The sequence below is a fragment of the Bidens hawaiensis genome, unplaced genomic scaffold, assembly GCF_021521415.1.
Source record: "Bidens hawaiensis isolate Kalapana, Puna unplaced genomic scaffold, B.hawaiensis_p1.1 tig00010467_1, whole genome shotgun sequence".
NCBI classification, from domain to species: domain Eukaryota; kingdom Viridiplantae; phylum Streptophyta; class Magnoliopsida; order Asterales; family Asteraceae; genus Bidens; species Bidens hawaiensis.
The window spans coordinates 726,806-751,243 of NW_027491799.1; the positions used below are offsets into that span (position 1 = coordinate 726,806).

Consider the following 24,438-nt stretch of genomic DNA (forward strand, 5'->3'; position numbering starts at 1 on the left):
TTACAAAATGTCAATATGTGTTTTTCTATATACATCTAAAGTTTTAAATAGACCATATCATAGTAACATGTATTGTGTGAAAGTAGATCAACATCAACACATCAAACATGTACGATGATTTTCAAAGATGGTCCTTGACAAGATTCAACATCAAGCCACCTATCCGATTGTTATGGTTTAAACTTTAAACAACCATGTGGAGTATCTCATACTGTTTTTGTGTTGTACTAGTGTGCGGTATCCACGCTAGAAGACGATGATGTATTTGTTATCTTATATAAGGGTGGCAAAACAAACCCAAATGGGTTGTTTTGAGTCAATTTGGATAACTTTTAAAATTGAGATGGGTCAGGATGGATCAAAAGAATTTTGCAAGATGGTCAAGATGGGTTGGGAAAATACTAGTGACTTTTGGTTATAGGTTAGAATGGGTTTACGTATGGGTTAGAATGAACTAAAACAAGCTTTATCCAATTTTATTTCAAACAAAACCCACGGAACCGAATAGAAACCGAGAAATCGAAACCGAAATCATTGAAACCGAACATATACTAAATCGACCGAAATGAAAAAAAAAAAAAAAGCAAAACCGAAGCGAAAAAAAACTAAAAAAACCGAACCTGAACCGAGAAAAAACCGAGTTTTTTTTTTTATGAACGAGGAAGACCGGGGAAACGTTTTAGTTATTTTACTTTTTGCGTTTTCGATTTATATTTTGAGTTATTAATTTTTTTGAGGGGTTTTTGAAACCCTTTATATTTTAACCTTTACTTAGTTCAAGATGGGTTAATTTTATCCATCTTGACCCATACCCATTCTAAACCGAATAAAACCGAGAAATCGAAACCGAACAAAAACCGAAAACATTGAAACCGAATAGATACTGAAACGAAAAAAAAAACAAAAATGAACAAAAAAAAAACCGAACCTGAACCGACATGAAACCGAGTTTTTTTTTTTTAACGAACGAGGACGACGTGAGAGGCATTTTTGTTATTTTAGTTTTTGCGTTTTTGATTTATATTTTGAGTTATTATTTTTTTATTAAAATTTTTGAATATTTTTTTGAGGGGTTTTTAAAACCCTTTGCATTTTAACCTTTACTTGGGTCAAGATTGATTAACTTTACCCATCTTGACCCATACCCATCCTAACCCTCTATTTTAAAAATCCATCTTGACCCATACCCATCCTGACCCAAACCCATCACCCAAATCTAAACCAACCAACTAATATTGCCAACTCTAATCTTATATATAGAATTAATATAGACCGTATAGGCTTTAGCCAAACGATGATTAAAGTAAGCAAACTACGCAATAAAGTAAATATGTCTAAAGTTAAAAGTTAGCTTCACTTATAAAAAGTTCAATAAAAAGGAATTAAATATAAAAAAAAGATATTTGTCAAAAAAATAAATATAAAAATATATATATATATATATTAAACTTCAAGGGCCGTATGACGACAGTTCGATGGTAGAAATGTAGATTGTTAAAAGAAAATAAATTATTAATGTTCAGAAGCTGTATGATAACTATGTTAATGTTAAGGAATGGAAACAAAATTTAGTTAAAGAAAAATAAGCATGTCGTGAATGAAGGTCACATGGCTCAACGGTGAATTACAGCTATTCACCCTTGGTGAATTGTTATCGGGTATAATTTTGTTTGAAGTTGTTATTAAGACTCTCATCAAGTTTTATATTTAAGTCTCTTTATCTTGTTCTTTAATTTTTCTTAGGATCCCTAATTCTAATTGTGTAATTATTTTCAAAGTATAGTATAAGTACTCAAGCATTGGCCTCCACAAATAAATTATATGTATACTTCGAACTTATAGATTGAGTAGCTTAAAAGAGGAGTAGTTTTAACGTTTATATAGTTTTCGTATTTCACCATCATGATAACAAAGCTTGCTGCAAATTAACAACTAACAAAGTCATTTCAGTTAATAAAAATTAATCTATTTCATAAATGATCCAATTACAATAGAGGGGCGTATAAGTATGCAACAGATTTTGCCGCCAACACATCTAAAACACTATTTTGTCATTTTCTTCTAAAACTTATCACATGAGGATACCTCATACGACCATCAAAGACGGCATATTTGGTACGGCATAAACAGGCCAACAACCTCTAATGTGTGACTACTTTGATTCATACGATCGTCCTTTTTATGTACCGTCATGTTTCTAAACAACGTTCTTCCCAAACAAATCACAACAAAACAAAACATAATCATAATACGTTCCTAGAATTAAAAATGCTAAGGAATCAAAGCATAATATCCCATCACTTACTAATTATATATATGCATGAATATATAATGTAAATTTTTAATTCACAACTTTGATGTTACGGTATGCCGGCCTTGTCAATCACAATCCAATATATATTTTAACTACAATAAAAACAAATAAATAATATATATTCAAAACGACATCTAAGTACACATTCGTGCGTACCTTCGTATTCTAGAACCAATGTTCTTGCCAAGTATGAATATATGACTATTTAGATACCCGAAGATACAAAACTCGTGTGCTTAAGTATGGGGATAAAGGGAAGTAAGTTGTACAGGATAACGAGACACCGATCCTCTTTGGTGCCAAAGGGGTATGTTCCTATATCAGTAGGCATGAATGATGAAACAACAAAGCGTTTTATCGTTCACACCACTACTCCTAGTCATGCAGACTTTTTGGAGTTGTTGTGTAGATCAGCCGATGAATATGGATTTATAAACAACGGTGTGTTGCGGATACCTTATGAAACAAGAGCGTTCGAGGAGTGGATGAAGAAAGACGGGAAATACAAGATGGGAAAAGTTAAACCGATCTAACCTCCTTCGGAGATGTGTTATGGTTGATGTAGTTGTATACATTATGGACGTTGAAGAATGGTTAGTAAATTAAATTGTTGTTGTACATATTACAAGATAAATATACTTGTTAATAGACATTACAATATAATAGATTATTATACATAATCTATTTTGTGGTATGTGTAATGTGTATATTACTATATCGTATTAAAAAATATGTTATATTATAAAAACGTAGCGAGTGAAACTAAATAGTTAGTTTTTTAGTAGTTAAGAAGCTAACGACGTTGTAAAATGGTTTTCTTTATTCACACATGCATCGTCACTTGTACAACAAGGATTTGAAAAAAGGTTGTAGGACTAACCATCGGTGTTACACCCCAACTACGACGGAATGTGGTGTAACAGTTAATCATGCAATACACATAAACACATATAATAGGACTGTGGTTGTGGAAATCATTTATCATAAATCATGAGGCTGTGGTACACATGTTACTCTCAAAACAAAATATAGAAAACGGGGGGGGGGGGGGGGGGGGGGATTGCTCATCTTAAAAGCAAACGGCGAGCTTAAACGAGTAAAAACAAACTTGTGAATCGAGCCGATCGACATCAGGGGAAATAATGAAAAACCCTAAAATAAAATAAATATGAGTTATAGACTGAGAATGAAAAAGAAAATATGTAACACCCCAACCCGGAGCAGGCTGACGTGTCACTATTACAGATATCATAGACCAAACAAAAACCATTTAAATGAAATGAAAAGAATCCCATGGCAACCAAAAGAGTTAAAAACACTGAAAGAAATTCTAAGTCAAATTTATTAAATGCTTAAAGAAAATTAAATCAAGTCCTTATTCTTGAGCTTCATTTTACTCCCATCACTGATCTCCCCGATTTCCCGAATTACCTGTTAGCAAATAAGACAGACACAAACAAGAAAATACGGCTGAGCCAAAAATTGCCCAGTAACGGAGAGAACAATAGTACAGGTAAAGGCAAACATAAGACAAAACACATACTGAAATAAAACTGAAACTATTGCGGATATAAAACCACGTTTTAGACCGAACTAGAATTAGATGCGAAACATAATCCGATACACGAACGGGACGTAATCTGAATATACTCAAATTTAACCAAATGCGTATACACATATCAAAACGGACCAGAAATATAGCGAAACAAAATATAATTACTAAAATACACGACGATGATGTTAAAATAAATAGGTCGTGTAATACGGAAGCACCCAGAGCCTAAACAGAGGGGTACACAGCTAGCTAGTCCATGCACCAAGGAGACGGTGTGGGTGGCGTGCACACATTGTTCCATCTCAAACAGAAGTCAGGAGTCTGGAGTCAGGAGTCAGGAGTCGGAGCTAAGATCGATCTATACGCCTCTAAGTGGCCAAGGTACTACATGAGTACTTTTAGAGACGCCGTGAACTTTGATTACGCACTGTCACGATAAGTGCCATGTCGTTGACGCCCCAACAACAAGTCAGAAATGCTCGGGTAACAGAGTACTGAACTAAAGTCGTATAACTAAAAGATATTTAAACAGGAACATGCAATAATGAATTCAAAATATATATAACCTATTGCATGCTATAAAATTAATATAACCATATCATACGAATAAACCGAACTAGATAACAAAAATCCGCACTACGAAGTGACGGACATCGAATATAAAATGGACTAGAACCAATACTATGAGTGAAGAAAAACAGAATCCGTACCTTAAACAAAGCAAAAAGAAAAGATAAGATTGTCTTCAACTATATTGAGAATCTACATTATAATATAGTTCACATAAGATTTATTGAACTCAAAATATATTGCGTGATTACCCGATCGGTTTTCCGGCGACAAGGGCTTTTTATAAATAAAAATAATAATAATAATTCGACACTTGATTTCATAAAAGTCATGTAATTGTTACTAATATTAATATATAACGTTAAATGGATGGCAAGAGTTTTGAATTTAACACTAATAGAATAATACTATTAGTTAAACAAAAATAACGTATGAAACTAATTTACGCAGTAGAGTTCATGTTATATATTACTTAGAATATGTGTATAGATATAAGTGTATGAGCCAAATTGTTGCTTTATTCCTTTTAGTTATATGATGGTTTCATAAAACAATTTCCAATGCTCTTATATAATTGTATGGTGCAAAACAAGTTTTTACAAAACTCACGTGCATATTCAACAATGTCAGATTAATTTTCTTTTTAGTCAACTTCCTTTTCTTTCTTTATTTATTTACTTTATTTCTGATGAATGATTCTTATCTTTAAACGCAAACATGCTTCTATTAACACAAAGAGATTTAAAGCCTTAAATGGCCGGAACCGTCAATCGTCACAGCCGCAAAGTATCGGGATGAATAAAACAAAGGAAGGTCTGGAATTATTATCCGCACTGTGAGATGATATGATCAGGAAGCGAGGCGTCAGAGACGGTAATCCGGAGACGCTTACGACTGCATCGGTCCAACAAACCAACAAAGTTTCTGATCAATTAGAACATCAAAGAAGGAACTAATCTTAAAGGCTGGTCATGATTCAAACTGACCTGAGAACAAAATAGATGTCTGGTTGTTAGCGGCCCGGTAGTGTCCGATTTGTAGTGGCGGAGGCAGTCTACGGCGGCAGCAGAGGATGAGGCTTATTTAATAGTGGCGGGGCGATGCGGTGGTGGTAACGAAGAACAAAGGTCGTGTGAGAATAGGAGCTAGTAGGTCTTATGAGATGTGATTGAGAGAGTTTGAAGATGTTTATAAAGAAACGAACATATCATCTCGATCTATCCGCAAGTTTGAATTTGAAGAAGGTAAGTAGATGATGATTGAATTTAGAATAATACACATGTGCTTAAATCTTGAGTTTGAACTTTGAACTCTTCCTTTTATTATTATTATTATTATTATTATTATTATTGTTATATAATACTAAAGTTCGGGTTATTATAAAATAGATGAAAATTCAAGTTCCAAATGACCGGTCTTGAATTGGGAGTTAAACGAGTTACGAACTTGTTGTTTTAATCGAATAAAATAATAAAATATTGGTTTTTAATAGTTAAAACATATTAAATAATATTTTATGAATTTTGATTATTTCGGTTCGGTTAAAATACGCGAGCCGAACAATATGAAAAATTAAAGTAAGTTAAGTAGGTGTTCGGGCCCCTAACGTATATAAAAAAACGTAGGTGTATGTCGCATTTAATACTGTAAAATCATGCATTTGTAATTTAACATCATGTGTTTATTGTTAATAAAGATTAAATATATTTCACATGCTCATCTAAATTCTTATAGTATAAGAGCATTCTCATTCCACCCTCTATATCTAAATAAAAAATTACACTAAAACTCACTACAATTTCTCTCTCTATTTCAATTAAACAATACTTTTTATACCTTTTATCATTACCTTTTTTTTTCCTTCACTCACAACCACTCTCAAAATATATTAAAAAATTATAGGGGATGAACAGTAACTTTTCAAATATACAGAAAAATCACTACTTTCTCTAAAATATAAAAACTCTTCACTCACAACACCCTGAATCACTCTATAAATTATAAAAACACCCCTCACATAAAATGAGGGGTGGGAAGAGCATTCTCATCCGGTTCTCTAAATTTTTGTGAGTGGAGTTTGTAAATTATAGGGTGGGGTTTAAGTGATTATGAGTGTAAATTATAGGGTGGAGAGAGAAAAGGTAGTGATTGTTTGTAAATTTGGGGAAAAGGTAGTGATTGTTTGTAAATTATAGGATGGAGAGAAAAAACTGTAATGATTAAAATAAAAAAAAGTACAAAAAAATATATTATTTAATTAAACAGAAGAGATAAATGTAGTGTTTTTAGTGTAATTATAGAGATAGGGATAGAGAACCGGATGAGAATGCTCTAAGTATATAGTGCTTAAATAACCTGAAAGAACCATTTATACTTATATAATCTTTTAGTTTCAATATACCAAAAAATCATAAACTTGTAACCCGCAAAGCTTTATGTTGTAGTGTTTCTCATATTCGCAATTGCTTGTAAGCTATACATTATTTGTACAACCAATCTCCACTTGTGTCCTAGCAATAGAAATGCATGGGTCACAAAGAAGGATTAATAGATTATCACAAAGAAGGATTTGAGCTAGGCCTTGCGAGGTTGTCAGTTTGAATCCCGAGCCCACCCGGTTTTAGTCCCACCGTGTGCTACGCCAGAAAGTTCTACTATTGTGTAGCACAACGACTATCAAGTTGCAGTCGACAATATGGTTTCCCAAAGGAACGCCCAATCCAAACAGATTAAGATAACGTAATCTAAAGTGGGGCAACATGAGGTCTGTTCACAAAGCCCGCAACTCGAAGCTCCGGCTCATGGCTCGTTCGATAAAAGCTCGAATAAAATTAGCTAAAAAAAACTTGATTTGAAACAATCTGAGCTAAGTTGGCTTATTTTCGTAATCGAGCCAATCTCGTCCGAAGCTCGGCTCGGCTCGGCTCATTAGCTCGATCTTAGGCTCGCTTAACTTTAAAATATAGCTCGAGCCTAATTTAGTTGCCTCGTTTAATTTAAATCTCAAACTCGACCCCACCCTAGCTCGACTTGTGAACAACCCTCATACACTCACTTTGCATTTGACATGAAAGAAAACAACGAGGTCTCATTTGTATTAAACTTACATTACCAAGGGCCTTCGTAAAACAACATCCCCTAGGGTTTATAACCGTCACCACCAACCCTTAATCAAGCCTTCACTCTCTCTCCGCAGGCGCCGTCGCAAAGCCACCGTCAACCACCGGCAACAATGGCGCAACCGAAAGCTCTATCACCGAAAGAAGCCGATATACAAATGATGCTTTCCGCCGAAGTCCACCTCGGCACCAAAAACTGCGATTTTCAAATGGAACGTTACGTCTTCAAGCGCCGAAACGACGGTATTCATCTGCTAATTATTGTGTATATGTGTGTGTGTATATATATATATGATTGTTATATAAGATGCTAGGTTATGTTAATTTATTTGCTAGGTTTAGGTAATGGCGTGTTAACATTTTTGTAATTGAAGATGTTAATTATGTAGTTGTGGTGAATGTATTTGGATTAAACGTGAATGTTATGTTCAATTGAATTACACTGTAGATTTAATTGTGTTTAAGATCGAGCTTGGCTCATTTTAATATTATAGCGGTCCAGCTCGGCTTGTTTAGAGTTGTGTTTCACTATTTTCAAAGCTCGAGCTCGGCTCGTTTTACTTTAGAGGAGTTGAACTCGGCTCGCTTAGAGTTGGATTCCACAGCTCGGGCTCGTGAGTAGTTTGACAAGCTGAAACTTTGCTCGTTTGTTGTTTATAATTGTTTAGTTATTGTATTTTATATATTTTTATAATTATTTACATATATAATGCAATATTATATTTAATTATTTTTATCGTGTATTTATATGTAAGAGTAGTTTTTCTATAAGTATAATAAATAAAAATTATATAAATAAAAAGTTTTTTTTTTTGGCTTGTGACTCGGCTTTAGCTTGATAAGTGAAGCTTGGGCTCGAGCTCGTTTATTAAATGAGCTTTATTAAAAGCTTGAGCTTGGGCTAGATTTGTTAAGAGTTTTTAACGAGTTGGTCTCAAGTAGCTCACGAGCAAACTCGGCTCGTTTACACCCGTAATTGCATTCATATATAAAAAGTGAGTTCCTATTTTGTTGCTATTAAAGAAGGGACTTTGATAATGAAGCATGTTGAATTGCCGTTTGATAATCTCAGTGTTAACACCAGTGCTATGATTTCATTGCTTTCTCCACATTTTTAGTAATCAGCTTTTGTTTAGTGGTTCATGTTATCGTGAGCTGTTGCTTCATGTAATTGACTATTCTAGTACCGATGTCATTCAGGAATTTACATTATCAACCTTGGAAAGACATGGGAGAAGCTTCAAATGGCTGCTAGGGTTATTGTTGCCATTGAGAACCCACAAGACATCATTGTCCAATCCGCTAGACCATACGGTCAAAGAGCTGTACTCAAGTTTGCGCAGTATACCGGGGCTCAAACCATTGCTGGACGCCACACTCCTGGTACATTCACTAACCAACTTCAGACCTCTTTCAGCGAGCCACGACTCCTCATTTTGACTGACCCACGAACTGATCACCAGGTTTGTATTTTGTTAATCAAGTTTCTCTTTGTTCTGTGTTTTTTTTATTATGTATCTTGTATTTAATTTGCCATTTTTGCAGCCAATTAAGGAAGCTGCACTTGGAAACATACCTACAATTGCTTTCTGTGACACTGATTCTCCTATGAGATACGTTGATATCGGTATCCCTGCTAACAACAAAGGAAAACACAGTATTGGTTGTTTGTTTTGGCTTCTAGCAAGAATGGTATTGCAGATGAGAGGCGTGGTCAACCAAGGGCATAAGTGGGATGTTATGGTATTAATTAAATATCTGAAATTTGACAACTTTTCATTTGTCTGGTTCAACGGTTTAGATTTTTTAAAACGAGCTTCTTTATGCAGGTTGATTTGTTCTTCTACAGGGAACCCGAGGAGGCTAAGGAAGAAGAGGATGAAGCAGCTGTTGCCGATTACAAAGATTATGGAGCCAGTGCCATTGGATTCGATGATCAATGGTCTTCTCAGATTCCTGATGCTCAATGGGGTGCTGACGCGGATCAACTACCGATTGCTGGTGCTCCTGTTGCTGCAGATGCCGCTGGCTGGACTGGCGCTGATGGTAATAAAGTTGAACTTATTAATGATATTGTAATTAATTATATTTTACATGCAAAAAGTGTTTTAAATTTAATTTATTTATTTTTATTTTTCAGCACCGGTTGCTGGCGGCGCTGATGGATGGGAGGCAGTGGCGGCACCTGTACCAACAGCTGAAGGTGCTGCTGCAACTGGTTGGGATTAAGCTTAGTCTTACCAAATTCGATGTTTGTTTTTTAATTTTTTGATTTAAGATCAAATAGAATGTCTTTAATTTTATGACAGGGTGAAGAATTTTGTTTTTTTAGTACCAGGAATTTTATGTTGTTTTATTGAGGTGGAAGTTATAAATTTTTGGAACTGGCAAACATGGTTCTTTTCGTGTTTTTACAAAGTTGTTTTATACTTTTCGGTTCACTTAAAACTCGTTTTGACGCGACCTACTTTTATTTTTTCTTTGAAAGAGATTTTTTTGAACCCGTCTTCATCTGTTACCACGGTTGTAAAACGAGCCAGTCGAGTGGCAGCGGAGAAGGGACCAGTGATATTAATCTGATTGGAATCTTTATATGCAATTTTGAAAAATTACATTTAAAAGTTCAAACATAAACAACAATCAAAATGCAAACATGACAAATTAGAGAGAAGAACCAATAACTGTGGCAACGAGTTAAAACTAAGGTCTGATTGCCATTCAAAACTTAAAAAATTAAAAAAAATGCTTGATTTTGGTTTTTTATTTATTCTGGGAAAACCAAGGTTGCCTGAACCGACCCGAGTATGCCATGAGTACCTGCGATAGCAATAGGAAGAAGACGAAGTCAGCAGGTATATGAAACGGATGTGAATGGTGAATGATTTAATAGCGTTTGAGAAAAAACTACAAGCTCTTATATTTGAATTTACAAGTTTGGTACTTGAACTTTTAAAAAAACTACAGGCTCTGTGTAAAACAAAAGCCTCGGTTGTGAGGCGGGTAGACCTATGAGAATAACTTTTTGTTGGTTCGGTGGTGGTGCGGTGGAGGAAACAATAGATGTAATGGGAATGAGTAGACTTTTTTTTTTTTATAAAAGTTGCATTTATTTGCTCTAGTGTTTATAAGGTAACTATAAAACACTAAATATTCAGGCAACCCAACTTGACCTGAAAATTCTCACGTTCGGTTGTTGAGAATCTAAGCACCGGAAAAATATCGAACCCATCGGAGAAAAATATTGGCTCCGCTACTGGTTATGCGGGGCCCATTGATATATGTATGGGCTTTGGTGTTGGGCCGAGCCTAGTTATAATATCTGGTAGTTATTGGGCTTAAGTAATTACAAATTGCCCTTTAGTACCCGGGCCACATCTATTTGGTAGAGCCCATTAATTCTCCATGAGTTGGTGGGGTCACACCCGCTATAATTAATTATACGTGAACTTCTATAAATTGTTCAATAAAGATTGTCGGTTACTCTATTACTCGTAACATGTTTAAAAAATATTTCCAGACCATGTTTTTTAGTATTGTTAGACCGTTCGCAGTGGCCTAATCGTGGCTAGTGTTTTGGGCCAAAACGCCGGGGCACCCCCTTGGGCGTTTTGGTCTTCAAATTTGTGGAACGGCATTTTGGGTGAGACAGAGAGAGCTGAGGACTAAAATAATGATTGTAAGAGACTTGTGGGCATTTTCTCACTACACTTATTTTTTAAAAAACTATGAAATGCTATCTGGGCGTCACATGACGTAAAATGTCTATGATTGTCTAGTTTTAGCTACGCATGGTCTTATATATTAAAATTTTGGTCTAATCAACTTTCTACTACAAAGTCACATACACCAAACTGACAAGACACCATAGTTATACACACCTAGAATGAAAATTAATCAAAAAAAAAAAAAGCTACTCTATTATTCCCATTCAATTAGAATCATGTATGTGATGGGAACGGCTGGCATTTTTTTTTATAAAAGTTATACTTATTTGCTCTATAAAACACAAAAAATATTCAGGTGACTCAACCCGACTAAAAAATTCTCAAGTTCGGTTGTTAGAAAGCTAACCACCGGAAAATATCGAACCCGTTGAAAAAATTTTTGGCCCCGCCACCGGTAGTCTAGTTATGTATATAGACCAATCATATATGTATGGGCTTTGATATTGGGCCAAGCATAGTTATACTTTTGGTTGTATTGGGCTTAAGAAATTACAAATTGGGCTTTAGTACTCGGGCAACATTTTTCATGGCGGAGCCCGTTAATTCTCCACTAGTTGGTGGGGTCATAGTGTCACACCCGCTACAATTAAGTGTTGATTTATTCTAGTGGTGTACAAAAAAAACGGTTTGGGACCGGTTTTAGGCAAACCGAACTGAACCGAACCGGTTTGAGTTTAAAACCGGTTTCACTAAAACCGGTTCCCAAACCGACCCAAACCGTTCCTCTAAAGATCTGCCAAACCGGTTTTAAAACCGAACCGGTTTGAGAAAAACCGGTTTAAAACTGGTTAAACCGGTTTATAAACCGAACCGAACCGACGTGACGGGGTCGGCCTATCTTGTGTCTAGACCGGTTTGAGTCAAACCGGTTTTGACCAGCCGTTGACCAAACCGGTTCGGTTTGGGTTTAAAACCGGTTTTGTACACCTCTAATTTATTCTACAAAGACTAAAAAAAATGTAAAGTGAGTGAGGTCATAACTAAATAGCATGTGTTAAGGGCATAAAAGTAATAACACATATTTTCTCTCTCAACATGCAACACGTGCCAATTCACTCGTCATTTTAAAACGTCTGTAACTTTTTTTTTCATATGATATTTTTTTAAAAATAAATTCACCATAATAACAAGCGTTTTTTATCTTTAATATGAGTATGACTTTGTTATATAAAATAAAAACAAAAATCACGTCATTGTGTCTTTATGCATGGCATTGTGTATTATTTTCGTTATTGTGTTTTTCAATCTGTCATTGTGTCTTTCTACTCATCATTATGTATTTTTTTAATGCTAAAAACATTGTTGTGTAATCTTAAAATGCAAATACAGTGATAAAATAACAACAAATTATCAAATACATAAAGCACAATGTTGAATACATATTACACAATAACTTGAAATGTAAAGCACAATGATGAATACATATTACACAATGACCTGAAATGTAAAATACATTGAAAAATAATACACAATGAATGCAATACTCTTTTTCTTAAATTAAGTGAATACCACATGTCAATCTAGAACAAAAGGCAGTGAACATAATATACAATAACTAAAACACAATGATGAATAAAAAGATACAATAACTTAATTTTTGTTAAAATTTTTATTTTTAATATGAGTATCAATTGAAAAACACAATGAATAGAACTAATAACACAATGTATATAAAACCCAATTAAAAAACACAATAAACAATCAATAACACAATGCATAAAAATCCATTATTTTTTTTATTTTTATATAACAATATAATACTCATATTAAAGATAAAAAAACACAGTTATTATGATGATTTTATTTTTTTAAAAATTGTCGTATTAAAAGGTTATGAACTTTTAAAAATTATGGAGAAATTAACATTTGTCTTGTATATGGGGAGCAAAAGTCAACAAATATGGGTTATTACTTTTATGTCATTTCATTATTTTTTACCCTTAAATTAATCACAACCATTTGAACATAAGATCAATCAACTAGATTGCTTCTCACACTTCTCATTTTTATGATCCTTTGTATTTTAACCTTATCCCTACAATCAATTATATGTGTACTATAAATTAATTAATTATACGTGAACTATAAATTGTTCTGCAAAGATTGTCGGATGCTTTATTACTCCTAACACATTGTTTAAGAAAAAATTCCAAACCTTATTTTCAGGATTGTTACGTGTTGGGATTTTGGCCTGGTCAACTTTCTACAACAAAGTTACATACACCAAATTGACACCACACGGTGGTTATACACACCTAGAATAAGAATTAATCAAAACAAGAAAGACTACACCATTACTCCCATTCAATTAGTGAGAGTAATTTAGCAATCATTGAAAAAATAGGTGGAATAAAGTAGGATGATAAAAAGGGTTCGAATAAACTATGATAGAATATATGCTTCTTTACTATTAGAAAAAATGGCGCCTATGTTGAGATTTTCTTTAAGTAGTTAATTTTGAAAAAAATAAAAAAATTGGTTTATAGTGGCGTTGAAGTTCTCTCAGGTATTTCAAAGTGAAACGTGGATACCTGTGATGATTGGATCCGCCATCTTAGATGGCTTGACCTACGTTCGTTCCCTTCTGCCACATGGCAACTTAACATTAAAACCTCCATCGGAAATGGAGGGATCAAACTCCATATATTCATTTTTGGGTAACTTAGATGAGTGCAGAGTAGAATGAAAAATAGTTGAAAGATATATCGGTTTTTATTAATCCCAAATATTGTCTTTTGGTCATGTCAGTCCCAACTAGTGAACTGGTTACTGACGGTCCCAACTTTTAACGTATTTGTTCATAATGGTTCGCGACTAACAGAATCCTAACGCCGTTAGTTTCAGGTCGTCGGAAAAATGTTTTTGGCCAGAAATGTCAAATTTGTTGCTGGAGAACACCACCTGAACACCGCAACCACCACCAATTGACTCACCGCCAACCAACTACCACCACTTGAGCACCATTAACCAATTCCGACGATGGTTCTAGGGTTTCCGACGGCCTCAATAATTGGAGCTTTTACTAGAAAAAGATTCCTAGAGGTCTGGTACAAAGTTATCAAGATGTTTGTGAAGAAAATGTTGAGATTTCAAGGAAATTTGAGTTTTCTGGCCAAAAAACATTTTTCTGGCGATCTGAAACTAACGACGTTAGGATCATGTTAGTCGTGGACCATTAGGAACAAATTCGTTAAAAGTTAGGACCGTCAGCAGCCAATTTATTAGTTGGTATGGGTAGTAACAAAAAAAAAAGTTGGGATTAATAAAAACCAATATACCTAGTTGAAATGCCATAAGGGACTAAGGGTGTAAATTAAAATAAATGAAACCCCTCTATTGAGATCGGTACCGGTACAATTCAGTACCAACGTTTGCCAAATTTTTGCCTATGGTATCATTATATGTATGGTACTAAGCTCATCCCTATAAAGGTAACCTAAGTTACAATAATCATAAACACTAATGGTTGAAATTTATGACCTAAGCAACTCAATGTGGTTTCATGACGCCTCAACAGAACCTAGGAGCATGTTTACTAAAAACCAAGGATTAAGTGGATACTTTGTTAACCGAAATCAATCAGTTACGGTGATCTAAAACTGAAATATGTTCGGTTTTAGTCAATAACCGAAACCCTACAAGTAAACAACCACCCCAAGTTAAACAAGCATCACAAACTATTTACAAACATCTGTGCAACCATCAAACGAATCTTCAAAAGTCTTGCTAAAATAAAATAATACCACCAAAAACTATTTACAAAATTGAAATTGAAAGAGAACCAGCTGTAGTATTTTACTCCTTGTACTAGGTTTTAATCGTCTCATGTACGCTTTTTAATACGTATGCATACATACACACACATATATACATGTATATATAGAGTATGTATGCATATATTTAATATTTTTTTAACAATGGTCAGCATAGAGCAGGTACTTCATTTCTTTTCTTTTCCAACAATGTTATTCGCTTACCGTTTATTTCTTCTTTGCAGCCAACACCTTTCGGAGAGGTTGACTCGATTCAATGGCTTATGCATAAGAAACTTTTTCTTTTTTTCTTTTTTCTTTTTTCTTTTTCTTTTTAGGTTTTGTTGACAAAACTGATCAAGGGAACATAATATCCCCATTGGTCACCCAATCCGCAAATCTATCCGAAAACCCACCCACGATCTGGTTTCTAGCATCCTGCAACCAAGTTTAAAATAAATAATATGATTATGAAAATAAAATTATAATTTGGTAAAATGGTGTAATATAAACTGACCTTAACATTAGTACATATCTCAGAATCACTAGCGAAAGTGCACATTTCATTCACAACACTATCAGACGATTGACCGCCCATCGGGGAGCCTACTAGAGTTGACCTGCAGTTAACACGTGATGTCAGCATTAAGCATAATTGTAAATTTTAAATTAACCAAGAATTACCTTTCATATGTTTCGTCTTCACATGAATTTCCGGACGATGAAAGCCAGTCAACATCGAGAAAATTTGAGCAGTTGAAAGAATCTTTTCTATAAAATACGGCATCACTGTTGGGAGATTCTTCAGGAGATGCTGAGTTTGTATATCTACACAAACGCCACAATTTTTTAACTTTTTTTTTATAATTTACTAAATGCGGAATTAATAAAAAAGAATCTGACCTTGGATAAGATGAATCACTTTCAGAAGCAATTCCGGGTAAGGATTCTTCATCATTTTGAGTGGTTCCAATAGCAGAATTTGCATCACGAATAATGTTGTCATCATAAAGAAAGTTGCCAACCGACAATGACCTTTTGATAAGCCTGCATCATATAAAAGTATTCATAAGCCAAATATATTTACAAAAACTTGTATTTAATTATGTGTTTGGACGATAAACAAACAAATATCTAAAACCCCATACCTAGCTCTTTCCTCTGAAAAGTTAGAACCTTGACTACCAACATTGAAATGTTGATCTGAATCCAACTCCCACAACGCAGGTCTACCAATTTGGGGCTGATAGTGACCCAGAAACCTGTTTAAACAATAAACCGGTTCAAAATCATGGATAATGACGGGTAAATATTAGAATAACTAGTTTAAATATTATATATTAATTTTGGCATACACGTTAATGGCATCCTGCTTTTCCGCATCCATGTATGCATTACTGTAATAACGCTGTAGAGTTCTAAAGAATTCCTGAGACTGAGTTGCGGCTTTCCATTGACCTCTTCTCTGACAAAAAATCTATATAAAAAGATATAACAAAGTTATAAAAAAAATCTTTTAATTAAGATGCATTAATTTCAGCATGTTAAACTTCAATATTTTGTACTGATAATGCATTACCTTATTGTGGGCTGCAGAACCACCATATTGTAGTGCTAAGGTGTCACCCATCTTTTCATAAATCCTCATTAAATCATCTGCAAGAGTGGAATCCAGCTCAATAACGAGAGTATCTATATAACCTATAGTATGCAACTGACGGCCGAGTGCAGCCCAACCATATGCGAATTGAGCAACGTTTGTACGATCCAAACAATCTATGCAATTTGTTCTTAGGACCCCTGTTTGATATTTAGGAGGCTTGAAACTAAACTTGTCAGCATTGTTATTATCATCCCTGCATCATGACCAAAGGCATTAATAATTTACTATAACTAAATTGCATTAAAATATTATCAAACTAATGAAGAAACATAATGTGTATTCAACAAGTAAATTATAGAAGGTTAGAAAAATGCATTTCTGTGATAAATTCAGTATTTAGCATTTGATGGTGTATCAAAACTTTGTGAAAATATATACAGAAAATGACAAAGATAAGGTAAGAAATTTGTTAGAACTATATTAAACTAAACAAATATCCAAATAGCACTTCGATGACTTAGATAATTTTGTAAAGTTACTATAAAAAATTGTACACAAAATCCAATTAAATATCTTTGATGAGTATAAAGATTGAAACAGCCATATCAAATTTATTAAGTTCATGGTTTCCAGAAGTTTCAACATACAAAAGAATTCAAGAAATTAGATAGAATCCAATGAACTTTTTTTTCCATTAACCAAATAATATAAAGAAACAAAATGTGGCGTTTAGTTATACCTGGAACAGTTTAACAGCTCTTTGGACTTTGAATTTGGGACTACTTGACAATAGAAGTAGCCGGTTAAATTCAATGCATAAGTAGCCACTTTGCCCAAAAGTGCCAATACATTCGTAGATTTGCTGTAAAATCACAGATAAAATAAGTTATGGCAAGATTAGCAACATATGAAAATAATAGAAAAATTAGCTGGCAACATACTTTCGGGAATATTTGTTTAAATCCCAGTGAAGAAACTTTAAACGATTTTCCTCAGGCAAATCTTTATTAATCATCTCGATAGCATGAGCAAACTCCACACGAAGAAGGGATTCTCGAGGTTTCTTTTCTTTGGTCTGCCAAAGTAAAACCGCATAATGATTAAATATTAATAAACGATAAACATGTATAAATGAATATTAGTATCGTACGCACAACTGTATTTACCTTAATCAAATTCAATATAATTATAGGATTTCCATATCTCTTGGCAAGATTCTCAAAGTGAAGTTTGGTGGCATCATACTTGTGGTCCTTCTTCGACACTAAATAGATAATAAAAAATAGTTAAAACAAATGAAATTGGAAATTTTATAGACCAGTTACATTAGTTTTTTAGTCTTACGTATGATATCTGGTTTAATATTTAATTTTGAAGTTTCTTGAGACCAAAACAAGGGTATCGAACCCCGGTTTTGAACAACTGAACTTATTTGTACAGGATATCCTTCAGGAACATCTTCAAATACTATCTGTTCTGTTTCAACATCATTGGCAACACGACCTTTCTCGTTTACCCCTCGCTTTAGATATCTGAAAAAGAAAGTAAGAAATAGGTGAAATGATTAACTGATAACAAAAGGAATATGTTTATTTTTAATTCAAAAATCAAAGGTAATCATCACAATACCTGGTTCCAGCATAATGGCGAGACCGTCTAGCAATGAGGGTCAACCAGAAGTCCTTTTCGCCTATTGAAAGTTTGACCTAATTTGATAAGATGAACACATAGTTATTTATAAGTTATCCTAAACATTAAGTAGCATGCAAGCATGACATGCTGTTTAAAGAGAGAATTAATGTTAAATATACCTGCTTAAAGTAGCCATAAACAAGTTGAACTGTCCAGAGATTATTTCTCAGTTGATTTTGAATGGTGCCAGTTAAATACTCATTCCAAACAAACATGGTTTCGTTTCCTGATTCGTGGGCAGATATATTATTTTGAAAACTATGCATAACACGGTATGAATAGCTGAAAAAGAAGTCCTTTGTAAGATCCACGGAGCATAGGAGCTTCTTGTATCTATAGTCAATGCAATCAAACATTAAACCAAAGTTAGCATCAATTATTATAACCAAATGCTTAAAAGTACAATCTAATCAAAACAGTTTAGCTATAATATTAACAGTAAAACTCAACAGTTTAAACTAGCATAGTAAGATCACGACAACCATAATGCTAGAGGAGAACTGTGAAAGCTAGATAAGTGTTAAATATGTCATTAATAATCACTATCAATGAAGATACATGTGAATAAAGAGTAGATCTGAGTTCAAAATGCTTTGCATAATTGCATCCCCATAAAAGTATCAACCACATTTTACATTTACATGCAGAATAGACAAAAGACCTGTTTTCATTCTTAGAGTAAGCCACACTAGGTTGAACAGTAGAATTGGGAATTGGTAAAATCTCGCTCTTGGTAATTGCATAAATTGCATGACCACAGATTACACCAATTTTCCTTCTTTTTGTAATAAGCAGCATGTAATAAGGTCCCAAAAACTTTATGAACCCTAAAACCACAACAAAAAAAGAAACCGTGAGAAACAATTATCGTATTAAACGTTCATTCATTGAAAAATATCGTGATAGAGCATACCAACAATCCCATAACAAGTGCAAACAAATCTAAGCCCCCCCGTGGACTTATTTCCATCATGAATACGCTTTAGAAGATCACAGCATTCATTTTCAGTGTATGTTGTGGGATCTTCAGTAATATTTAACTCTGTCGGTTCTGACCGGTCAATCTTTAAAACTCTCCAAGCTGATCGGTTCTTGCTACGTCCAATCATATAAAAGTTCTGCAAAAATGCAAAATCGTGTTAATGGTCACAAATCTGATCAAGTTAAAGAAAACGTTGGTAACGTGAAGAAAAAAACATATCATTTAGGAAAGAATTATTGTGGGCATGTAGCGATCGATAATTCGGCGCGTGACAAGTGTGAAAGGAGCGGTATCACTTAAAAGTAAAACTATACACATGAGTTGCCTAAATAAGTATTATAGAAACAGCTTTAAAAAGAAATTACTGGACTAAATTTGATCCTGAGCTATACTTAGAACTGAAAAGATGAAACGTTTACAATAAGGAACACGTGAACTGTCGGTTTGGAGCAATTAGATTTAACGAATAAGAAGTTGATTTGCTATTCACCTTAATTAATATACTATATAATCATAGGCTTCTTAAAAGCATACCATGATCACTCCAAGGCTGTCGGTGTCTCTTTATGTGACAGCGTTCAAGCAATGAAATCTCAAGGTAGGAGCCAATGCAAACATAACAAATTTGTGGTAGGTCAGACTTTATAACCCTGCCACGTGCCTACTCGCGTGCACATGTAATCAATAAATCATAAGGTTCCAAGCATACATATAGACCACAACATTTAATCAACAAATGAAATCCATTCTTAACTTTTTTATGACACAGAGAAAATTAGGCATGAAGTCAAACTAGTATTAAATTATTAATTGCACAAAATAGGTTAACCTATGAGTCTATGAAAAGCCTAACATATGTGAACAGATTACAATTTAACACCATAAGCAAGCATACAAAGGTTAATCTCAGTTAGCACATATAGCTGGTTTAATGCTCAATTGATGTGCACATCCTATTCCTAATAACTGCTATAATATGCTGATTACACGTTGACTAATATTAACAAATTGATCACCGAACAATAAACGCAGAAGATCATACAAATAATTTTAACAAATTGATGAGCACATCCTTGTAACTGCTAAAATCTGCTGATTACACGTTGACTAATCATAACAAATCAATAACAGAACACAGAAGATCATGTATAAATACATAATCCAAGAAATATAAATATTAAAAGCTCAAAAACGGAGAAGAGAAGTGAAATCATACAGAGCGAGTCTCGTAGAGTCTGAATTTCTGCAAATACGCATTGTTAACTTTCGGAACATCCGTGATCCAATCTGGTTGCTCATCTAACGCCATTGTTCCAGATCCCGAGCCTCACGCCCGGGCTATATCAAGTAAACATACAAGTTCAACAAATTCTGTGCTGAACTTACCGCCAGAAACCTAATTCTGTCATCCTGTGCATCACCACATCATCATAAGCAAAGTATTAAAAACCAAAAGTTGAACTAGCCGCTTGAAACCTAATTCCGGCATTCTATACATCAATCACATCATAACAATAAGCAGAAAACTAATACACGAAAGCGAAACGAAAGTTAACGATATGAATATTCGTACCAGTAGTCGTTGTTCTATATAGATAGCTTCTGCAGTTGAAAGTCTTCTGAATTGAATTGAATTAAATCTAGCAACAGATCAGAAAACCTAATTCCGGCATTCTGCACGTCAAATTACATCATAATAAGAATAATATTAATACACTTAATACACGAAAGTTGAACTAACCGCCGGAAACCTAATCCTTCCGGCAGTTGGTGCATCAGTTACATCATAATAAGCAGAAACTTAATACACGAAAGTGAAATTAAAGTTAATAATACGAATGAAATGCAGCAAGAGATGATTCGTACCAGTAGATAGCTTGTGCAGTTGAAAGTCTTCGTAATTGAATAGAATTAAACCTAGAGGCAGATCAGATAACCTAATTCCGGCATTCTGCGCATCAATTACATCATAATAATAATAATAAGCAGAAAATGAATTGAATAGACGAAGGTGAAGAAACAGTTAAGAGATGATTCGTACCAGTAGAAGCTTAAGCAGAAGCAGCAGATCGGAAAACCTAATAATGTAATTAAGAGAGTTGAATTTGGGGAAGAAGAAGAAGTTGTTAATGTGTAAAGGATTGATTTGAGTTGCAGAGAGAAAGAGAGAGAGAAACGAAAATCACAGCTCCGGCCAATGTGTCCACATATTATTATTATTATTATATTAAAATATATATATCTATATATATGTAAAGTTTTGTAATCTTATTGTATTTAGTGGGGCCCACGTCATGATTTTCACCTGGGAGTGACAATTCTCCCGTTTTTATTTTCTGAAAATAGTTTTATATTAGTTGGATATATAAATTTTGATTTCACTGTAGTAATTTTTATCTAATCTGTTTCAACCGTAATTAAAGATATTTTTAATTGTTAATGCGGGTGTTAAATAGGTCGTGTTTGCTGTTTTACGGATCGAAATGAGTGTTAAAAGTTCTGGAAATAGTGTATAGCGCGTGGACTTGAATATGACGTAAGTTTTTACTTGACGCGGGCATCACGTGTTTGGTTCAATTTTTTTTGGTTTATACATACTAGCACCATAAAAATCATAAATTTACGCTAAGAGATACTTAAAAACTTGAGTTATACTATGAGTGGAAATTTAGTGGATATTTTTGATGGTTGATTGATTGACTACAAAACTTGATGTTATAATTTTTTTATATTTTAAATTTCAGGATAAACACATCACCATTATAAGTTTGACGTAAAATAAATTAAAAAAATAAAACTATTAAAGTAAGCGGATCAACACACGAATCCACTAGTTTTGTTAAACTTGTTTGTGGGTTACCCGGGTCCTCGACTGGACCCATTTAGACTAGAACCAAAACTTACTGATTTTGTATCATATATTATACGTGTTTACTATGTCACAAGTTCAAACTCACTGATTTCGTATCGTATATTTTATGTGTTGTATGGTTTCACGAGTTCAAACTCACTGATTCTGTATCATGCATTATACGTGTGGTATGGTATCACGAGTTCAAACTCACTGATTTCATATCATGTATTATATGAGTTGTATGGTGTCACGAGTTCATACTCACTAATTTCATACCATGTATTATATGTGTTGCCCTTAGTCACAAGTTTATACACAGACTTGAATTATAATCTTTCAATAGAACAGCATGTTATCTCATGTTTATAAAAGTCATTATTACTTTTTAACTGTTATGGATAACTCATATTTTATGCCATGAATTGAAAAGTACTTTAAATTAGATTTTGACGTGAACTAGGTAAGAAAGTGTCCACATATATTACATCATTCTTTTTTTTATGTCACGTGTTCCTCATGTGGTGTGTTTTGTCTCAACTCTTTTCACATATAATATATTTATTTATTAAAGAAATAAGTAAAATTTAGTTTATATTTTACTTTTTAGTATTATTGTATAATTAGAAAATAATACAATAATGTGGACACTTTCTACTGTCGACTCCAAAGGGGCAGGGGTATGTCTTTAGCAGGTTAGGGTTTGCAATTCAGAAAGGGGTGGCGGCGCAGCTTGTTGCCCGCCTACCTGCTATATTGATGTAATATCTATGTTTCATCAGTAGAAATAAATAAAATTGTCAAATTTACCTCAAAAAAAAAAAAAAAAAAAAAATTAGAAAATAAAAACATGGAGAAGACGTGTCCACATGTGCATGGTAGGACTTTGAGAGGTCCAGCTGTACTTAGTGACGTGTCGTTGTTGCTATCTCTTAGCTGTCACCATTTGCCAACTAGTATTTACCTATCTTCTCACTCTTTGTGTTCATATTAAAATTATTATTATTATATTCTTGAAAATAAACCACGAATATGCTATAATCAATTTGTTAATAAATTATCAATTTTTTAAATATATTTGTTAATTTAAATTATTAACTTAGCAGTCATAACACGCATTAGTTAATTGTTTTTTTAATTATTAACTAAGTAATATATAAATGATTAATAAGAGTACGACTGACTAATAAGAGGTTAACGCAAACATTTAATATTTTACGGTCAGCAATTCATATTTTTGCTATCAATTCGTATTATATTTTAACCGTAAAAGACTTTAAGGACGAGTCATCTTTCACTTTTTTTCTTTTTTACATAAGTGTCACATCATCAGATTAGTTTTATTTTATCTGTCTTTTTATTACATCCCAAAATGATGAAAATGACCGTCTTCTTAGTCCCTCAGTCTTTTACAACAAATTTATATTAAAGCATATAGAAAAAAGAACTGTGGTAGAAAAACAAATTGCATTTGAAAAGTAATATGACTGAAACAATATACATTACAATTACCCCAACATAACATTGTGTTGTTTTTTTCTTGCATGGTAACATCACTTTTAGTTGTGTTGCGGTAAAATGGTCGCTGAGTTGAAGAATAATTGCAAATCATTCTCCTTTCATTTTTTTATGCATGTACTCCTCCATGAGGCATACCTTCTCCGCTTTAGTATCTTCTAATCTTACTCGATGTTATTTTTGTCTTCCACGCTTGTTCAATTTATATTGTCGTTTAAGATAAATTTGGCAACTACCCCTTGAAATTCTTCTCCCCTATCCAATTGAGCAGAAACTGTTGATGTCAGTGTCCTTCGTCTTCATTGTGGTCATTTTGGGCTCTTTAACATTAATCCATGCATCCTCTTCGATGACTTGATTTGGAATTTGAACATCAGTCGAACTTGTGTAATTATTTGACTCTAGTGTTTTCAATATATTTTGTGCTTGACTAAGGGTGTCCATTTGCGGCAGGGTACCCTGTTTCAAAGATTTTCTAAATGTGCCTCGTGCTGCTTTCTAAATAATTGCTATGTTAAATGTGTTATATAGTTAGCGGGTGTCAAATGCGGTGATTTTGACCTTGGATTGACCTACTGTGTCTAATGAATTGTTGAACTTAGTGATTTCTTTTGCATGTCTTTCCACTTTAATTTCATTTGATAGACTATACGATTAGTGTCTTTCTTTGTTTTGTAAAATATCAAAGAACTTGCTTTAAAACGAAGATCTTTTTTATAATTTTCAGCAATCGGTTATTATGAGATTTAATTTTCCA

At 33.7% G+C, this 24,438-nt stretch overlaps 2 protein-coding genes across 3 annotated transcripts; one reads left to right on the top strand and one right to left on the bottom strand.

Moving 5' to 3' along the window:
* Positions 1 to 7,616: 7,616 nt before the first annotated feature.
* Positions 7,617 to 9,972, top strand: LOC143535363 (small ribosomal subunit protein uS2-like). Of its 2 annotated transcripts, none has more exons than XM_077029641.1 (5): positions 7,617 to 7,801; positions 8,759 to 9,021; positions 9,104 to 9,301; positions 9,388 to 9,604; positions 9,699 to 9,972. In XM_077029641.1, exons 1-5 carry the CDS (start codon positions 7,672 to 7,674, stop codon positions 9,785 to 9,787), a joined length of 897 nt encoding a protein of 298 aa, XP_076885756.1. In that variant the 5' UTR covers positions 7,617 to 7,671; the 3' UTR covers positions 9,788 to 9,972. The 2 variants fall into 2 exon arrangements, with proteins under 2 accessions (XP_076885756.1, XP_076885757.1); XM_077029642.1 differs by having other exon boundaries at positions 9,388 to 9,583; positions 9,702 to 9,972.
* A 5,360-nt stretch (positions 9,973 to 15,332) lies between these two features.
* Positions 15,333 to 20,720, bottom strand: LOC143535364 (phosphoinositide phosphatase SAC2-like). The gene is made up of 16 exons (XM_077029643.1): positions 20,529 to 20,720; positions 19,244 to 19,448; positions 18,992 to 19,157; positions 18,450 to 18,663; positions 18,268 to 18,344; positions 17,983 to 18,170; positions 17,805 to 17,902; positions 17,580 to 17,713; positions 17,378 to 17,500; positions 16,615 to 16,891; positions 16,391 to 16,512; positions 16,184 to 16,297; positions 15,939 to 16,082; positions 15,720 to 15,863; positions 15,553 to 15,655; positions 15,333 to 15,473 (listed from the first exon to the last, which is right to left on the bottom strand). Exons 1-16 carry the CDS (start codon positions 20,619 to 20,621, stop codon positions 15,393 to 15,395), a joined length of 2,283 nt encoding a protein of 760 aa, XP_076885758.1. The 5' UTR covers positions 20,622 to 20,720; the 3' UTR covers positions 15,333 to 15,392.
* Between the last annotated feature and the right edge of the window lie 3,718 nt (positions 20,721 to 24,438).